The 6,562-nt window shown below is 47.1% G+C and overlaps 1 protein-coding gene and 1 long non-coding RNA gene across 2 annotated transcripts in view; one reads left to right on the top strand and one right to left on the bottom strand.

Moving 5' to 3' along the window:
• The window catches only part of LOC131196216 (uncharacterized), a 43,063-nt gene extending 42,528 nt beyond the window's left edge, over nt 1-535 (bottom strand). Inside the window, exons 1-2 of the long non-coding RNA XR_009154672.1 lie at nt 349-535; nt 5-182 (exon numbers count right to left, since the gene is read on the bottom strand). This is a non-coding gene — a long non-coding RNA (uncharacterized LOC131196216). The remainder of the gene's footprint in view (nt 1-4; nt 183-348) is intronic.
• A 188-nt stretch (nt 536-723) lies between these two features.
• On the top strand, nt 724-3,088 carry LRATD1 (LRAT domain containing 1). Its single transcript, XM_058178724.1, has 2 exons — nt 724-946; nt 1,814-3,088. The coding sequence occupies exon 2, from the start codon at nt 1,851-1,853 to the stop codon at nt 2,727-2,729; it is 879 nt and encodes a 292-aa protein (XP_058034707.1). The 5' UTR covers nt 724-946; nt 1,814-1,850; the 3' UTR covers nt 2,730-3,088.
• The last annotated feature ends 3,474 nt before the right edge of the window (nt 3,089-6,562 follow it).

Below are 6,562 nucleotides of genomic sequence, written 5' to 3' on the forward strand. Positions count from 1 at the left end.
TCACTGAAACGTAATGGGCACATTCTCGAGAAATACACAAAAGATTTCCTTCGTGATACCTAATTTTTTATTATTATTTTCTCTTCCCTTCGCAAGCCAAGTCGAGCTGGCGTGTAATCGGAAAGTCTGGGTAACTGTTGGAAAGCAAAGGCGGATTCCAAACCTAAGCGCGGTTTGGAAGCCTAGGAAGATCGGAAGGTTAATAATAATAATAATAATAATAATAATAATAATAATAATAATAATAATAATAATAATAATAATAATAATAATAATAATAATAATAATAATAATAATAATAATAATAATATAGAATGAAGCGCGATTAATGGCACGGTTATGCATTACCTGGTGGGCTACCGGCTGGGTGGGGTGGGGTGGGGGGCGGGGGTTAGCCCTGGGTTTCCCCTCCTACGGCGGCGGCTTGCCACCAGCGGAACCACCACCTCAAACCCCGCCAAGGAAGCCGGGCACGCCAGGCAGAGGGAGTCGGTCAGGGTCTGCCCCGCCGCAGGGAGAGAAATAAGAGCGCGAGCGAGCGAGCAGACGGCGGGCGTCTGGAATCCCACCCTTGGAGCTCCCGTGATTGACACCCCAGAGGACGGCTCGAGCTTTCCAAGCGCAGAGCCGAGCAGCCAATGAACGCGACCCGGGGGCGGGCCTTGGCATCAGTAGTATCTGTTACTTTAGACTCGCCGGCGCTGCCGAGGGGAGCCCAGAGCCGAGCCGGACGGCGCAGGTGAAGGGCGCGCGAAGCCAGCAAGCCAGCGAGAGAGACCCGGAGCTCGGACACACGGGGCCGGGGAGTCGCCAGCGCTTGGACGGCGGCGGGTCCTGCTGAGGGGCCACCCGGCTCCACTCCTCGGCTTCCCCGGCGGCAGCCCCCATGGCGACCAAAGGACTTTAAAGGAGTTCGGGGGCTTGGTCGGCATCTGGGCGATTCCGGGTACGGAGCTGTCGTCGACTCGGATCCTTCCCACCTTGCATCGCGTCGCGTCTAATTGCTCGTTTTCTGGGAAGGCCGCCAGCGGGACAGGTTTTGCTTGCCCGCCACTGGGAGATTATTTTTATTTTTATTTTTATTTTTTTACCGGGCCAGGAGTTTCAAGAAAGGGCAGAGCCACGACCGAGCTGGTCGGGGTGCAGAAGCAGAAGCGTGCGTTGATAAAGCCGGAGAGCGGCGGCTTGGAAGCTCCCTGACTTCTCGGCGAGAAGTGGCCGCCGCCGCTGCTGCTTTGGAGAAGGGAAGGGGAGGACGACAACTGGAGAGACAAAGCGAAGGGGCGGGAGGAACCTCTCGCCGGGACATCTCCAATCCACCCCGAGCCTGGATGTGGCTTTGATTCTTTGGGGAGGGAAGAGCATTTTGGGTGCCGTCCGAAACAGGCGACCTCCCCGCCGCTTCTCTCTTCCCCCTTTGTGCACCGCTGGGTCTCCTAGGAGAACCGGCAGCAGATCGTAGGGGGTGGGTGGGTTTGGCAAAACAGGGCAGCCCGGGGGGCTTCTCGCAACCTCTGGCGACCAGGAACCATCCCCTGCCCGTCTTAAGGGTAGGGTCGGGCGAAAGGGTGGGCGTGTTAGGGGGGCAAAAAAAACAAAAACCCAAAACCAAGGATCCGCCAGCGACAGTTTTTTTCTCTTCCTTGGCCAAGATGGGGCGCTGAGACCCCGCACAATAGGATTTTCCCCCCCTCTCATCTTGCGCCCCCTTTCCGTGCCGTGTGCGTATTTCATTGTTATGTTCCCCCACCCACCCCGGCACCCCTCATGGCGTTAATCTCCTGCTTCTTCTCTCCCGTTTGCTGTCTCTCAGATCCGGCGATTCCTGCTCTCGCCGCGCCCTGTCATTGATGGGAAATCAACTGGATCGCATCACTCACCTGAGTTACAGCGAGCTGCCGACCGGGGACCCCTCGGGGATCGAGAAAGACGAGCTGCGCGTCGGAGTGGCTTACTTCTTCTCCGACGAGGAGGAGGATCTGGACGAGCGAGGGCAGCCGGACAAGTACTGCGTGAAGGGCTCGAGCAGCCCGGCCCAAGAGTCCCCCACCCGCCACCACCATCACCACCACCACACGCCGCAGCTGGTGCTGAGTGAGACTCAGTTCTCCGCCTTCCGCGGCCAGGAATGCATCTTCTCCAAGGTGAGCGGAGACTCCCAGACTGGAGATTTGAGCGTCTACCCGGCGTCTTCCCTGCCCGCCCTGTGCAAGCCGGGAGACCTGCTGGAGCTGCTCTACCTGGGCCCGTCCGACCACCCTCCGCCGCCCCCGCAGTGGGCAGTCTATGTGGGCAACGCTCAGATCATCCACTTGCACCAGGGCCAGATTCGGCAGGACAGTTTGTACGAGGCGGCCGCCGGCAACGTGGGCCGGGTGGTGAGTAGCTGGTACCGCTTCCGCCCCCTAGTGGCCGAGCTGGTAGTGCAGAACGCCTGCAGCCACCTGGGTTTAAAGAGCCACGAGATCTGCTGGACGAACTCGGAGAGCTTCGCCGCTTGGTGCCGCTTCGGCAAACGGGAGTTCAAAGCGGGCGGCGAGCTCCAGCCGGCCTCGGGCTCTCAGCCTCAGCAGCAATACTATCTCAAGATCCACCTGGCGGACAATAAGGGCCACACGGTGCGGTTCCAAAGCTTGGAGGACCTCATTAGGGAGAAGCGCAGGATCGACGCCAGTGGTAAACTGAGGGTGATCCAAGAGCTGGCGATCGTGGATGATGGCAAAGAATAAAAAGCGCGAGTGGGTAGAAGGGACGCCGGCCGTGGCCCGATCGGCAAGCACCACCCGTCCTCCCCGCGGACTCGCAGCGCCGCCTGGTTGCTCGGCTTCTTCCGCCTTTTCTCCTCCGGTCTTTCCCATGGAGGGAAAATCATGGGCACATTGCAAACGAAACCAGCGGCTGCCCTCCCCTTGGCCTCGGCCGGAGCTTGGTTCGCCTCCCGCGAACCGGGATCGCCGTCACAATGATCCCGACCGCCCGGAGGAAGGGGTGGAAAGGGGTGGGGTCGGCCACGCGATGAGCAAATTATGTGGACAAAGTCACTCCGTGTTCATCATACTTCCCATCCTGCTTAAATAAAAAAAAAATGTTTTAAAAAAAATTACACCCCCTTTTTTTTCTAAAAAAAAAAAAAGATGTTCCTGGCTTTAATCCACTAAGAACCATGGCGAATTTTTTGTTAAGGTAAAAACAGAGATTAGTTTTTTGGGGGTTCTGAGTGTGCAAGAACTTTTGATGGGGTGTTGTGGGGGAGAGTGAGCAACCTGATGCCCTCCTGATACTTTGGCTGGTGTTGCCCTTGACCACTATTTGCAGAGGGAGTGCAGTTACTTCTTTACAGCATGGCAATTTTATAGGATGATAAATTTTGTAGAATTACTCACCAGGGTTTTAAAAATCACTTTCCTGAAAGGCTCTTTATCAGTTTCCAGAGTGTTAAGACTGATACAAACATGACGTAGAATTGCAAGAAGGAAAAATAGCTATCTGATGCAACTTACCTGGGCTTGTTTTCTGAGTAAGCATGTATAGGATTTCACAATACAGTTTCAGTCCTGGATCTGACTTTTATGCAGCTGTTGCCACCTGGACAATTACAGTCCCAGGGAATTACAGTCTTAATCTGCTTGGATGGCATTAGGTAGAGTGAAAGGTTGTGCTTAGGCCATTATATGGTTAAAACAGCAAAAAATTCCTTCAAATTAAGCTATATTGGTGTCTGCGTAGCATTTCCTCAGTGACCTTGACTGATCTTGCAAAAGCTAAGCGGAATGCGGTTGGTTAGTATTTGGATGGGGGGCCATCAGGAGATCTTGGGTTAGGCTAAGAAATTTTTTTTAAAAAAAATCTGAAATTGCCAAAATTCTCTTTTATGGATATAAAGTCACCAAGAGATGCTTTATCTTTATTACAGTTATGATTTCTTTAAAGAGGTAGCAGTTGCCCCCCCCCCCCACTTAGCAATTAACACAGTCTCTTGTTTGGAGTGGAGATTTTACTTTATGGTAAAGCCATATGGTGTTATTTAGGGTTGCCTGATGCCAAAATGACAGCACATCAGTGGTAACATTGGCCCATAAATACTGTGTTGATTGAACTTGTATCCTATACAATAATTACAATATTTACATGTAGGAAAGTCACAGCATTTGCATAATGATATCACATGTTTCAGTGTTTGGCACCCTGCAAATGACCGTATGATAAATATGGTTACTTATTTATGTATTTACTTATTAAATTACCATACTTCCCATCTTGCTATCAATTACTGCAGAAGCAGTTGAATCTGTTCTGTTTCCTGAAACTGCACTGAAATTTCAAGAAGGGGATTTAGTTCCTTTATAATGCCCTCCTCCCTTTCTGTTGTTTTAGACTTCACAGGCATGGTGTGGCTAAAATTGGGAAGTTGGGGGATAAATTTCATTTAGCCTATCCTATGTTTCAACCAAGGGACCAAGTGATGCAGATTAAAAAGACCTTAAAGCTGCAATTCCATATCTGTTTATTCAGAGACATCCCCATATTAATGCAACTGGGGCTTGCTGCTCTTTGTGTTTATACCCTATGAAATATAAATATTTTGTACATGGCCTTCTCAGACCTTGGAATTGCTGCTTTTAGAATTCCAATTTGCCTTTTAAATTCTCCTGAATGTAAATTCTAGGTGTTTTAATCAGGGCATGATTGGGGAAGGCAGGCTTGGACTGGATCAAAAATTACAAGGCACACAGTAGAAAGAGTTAAACTAAATTGTGTGGTAAGCAGAACAAGACTTAAAAGGTTGTTCTGTTAAACACATTGGAAGGGAGAGAAGATGGTTTCCTTTTTAATGACCCACTCAAGATTTTAGCTTGTATTTCACTTGCTAATATTCTTAGTGGTTTCTTAAATGTTTCCTTCTGCTTGGAAGGCAGCCATGTTTCAGTGATCTAAAAAATTACTTTAATCCCATCTGCATTCTTTGAGACTATTATTTCTGAATAAACTTGCATAGGACTGTGCTACTGCTTATTTCTCCAATTATAATGAGGTGCTTGAGGGGAACTGAGGGCGAGAGACTTAATCTATTCCCATAATCCATACCTCTCAAGAAGTCAATACTAATAGAAATGAAAACAACAATAACATAACCACAATAATTCAGCTGTGGGTTGGAATTCTCACATTTCTATATATAGATTTACTCTGTCCTTTTACTCAAATAAGTCTCTCTTGTCTCCAGTGGACTCTCAGGTAAGTGGACCCAGGATTGCAGCCTTTCTGCTATGCATCTACAGTCAGATGCAATACTGTCTGATTCAGTGAGATTTATTCTGAGGTAAATATGTAGGAACTGTTATCTTTAGATAAAACTAAGCCAAATAGTTTTGCTGTGGGGATTGACTACATGGTAACCCATGAATCATATTGAATGCTATATAATTATGTTTTTGTATATGTTTCTTTGGAATAATACTTGAATTCTTCTGTGGAATTACTCCAGCATAATAATCCTTTTTCTTCCATGGGCCTACTTTGCTTAAGTGATTTATGGATCATTTCAACTTTGGACTCCCACATATTGCACAGCTTTGTTCTCTGCCTTCCCAGAAGGCACCTTTCTTCAGGAAAACAAAGAAAGGTAAGTATAGATTCCAGACGATAATAAGCTGTTGGTTAGTGATAGTTCTTTGAAAAGCCGCAAAAAGATTGTTGCTGAGTTGCTTGAAATTCAAACTGATCACAAGCCCTATTTGGTTTGACTTCTTTGTTGTTGTTAAGTACAGAAAATGTACCGTACCGTACGTTGAAAGAACGGAGTGCTTCATATATTTAAAATCTTTATTGTCTGTCCTCAGTGTTAATCAAATCTGAGTAAAGAAAAACAGGGACATCTCCCAAAATAAAGTATTCTGAGCGGAGTACATTCTAATTCTATTAACATGATGTTTTTGTTCAACTGATCCATTTCTTGCACGTACTCTTACTCTGAAAGCTTATTAAGCAATAGCATACGAAATTATGCATTACTTTGCCCTTCACAATGCAATCTTCACATGTCTTAAATTAACGAATATTTATTGCCTCAATATATTATTTTGCTATAGAATAACTGACTGACAGTTGAATAATGAGCATGGCCAAAATACATCAAATCTGAAGCCCGGGTAGGAAAGAAAACTGACCTCCAATGTTAGCTAGTTTATTAGTTTAAACTTTTCTGATCTGTAGACATTCATTAAATAAATAAGAGGGGATTTTACTTCCTTTAGATTTAATAACCTGTAAATATTCAATTGGAAAGAATCCCACTGAGAATATAGTGAGATACGTGCCTGCTGTTCATAGCTTGGGTGATCGCTAAATCGGTGTGGGTTTAACATTTGTTCATATGATCACCAATGCAATGCTTATTATGTGTGAACAGAAACAGTAGATGTAGCCACACTTGCATCTGCATTGCTTTCTGCAAAGTATTTTGGCACAATCACACTATTGGTGCTGTAATCCATATGAAGATCACGGATACATCCAATAGTCACTGAAGGCCTCCACCTTCCGCATGAATTGGACATCACTC

The sequence above is a fragment of the Ahaetulla prasina genome, chromosome 1 (assembly GCF_028640845.1).
Source record: "Ahaetulla prasina isolate Xishuangbanna chromosome 1, ASM2864084v1, whole genome shotgun sequence".
In the NCBI taxonomy this organism is placed as follows: domain Eukaryota; kingdom Metazoa; phylum Chordata; class Lepidosauria; order Squamata; family Colubridae; genus Ahaetulla; species Ahaetulla prasina.

Excerpts from the sequence above, each read along its gene's own strand:
- LRATD1 (XM_058178724.1), top strand. The coding sequence starts at position 1,851 with ATGGGAAATCAACTGGATCGCATCACTCACCTGAGTTACAGCGAGCTG.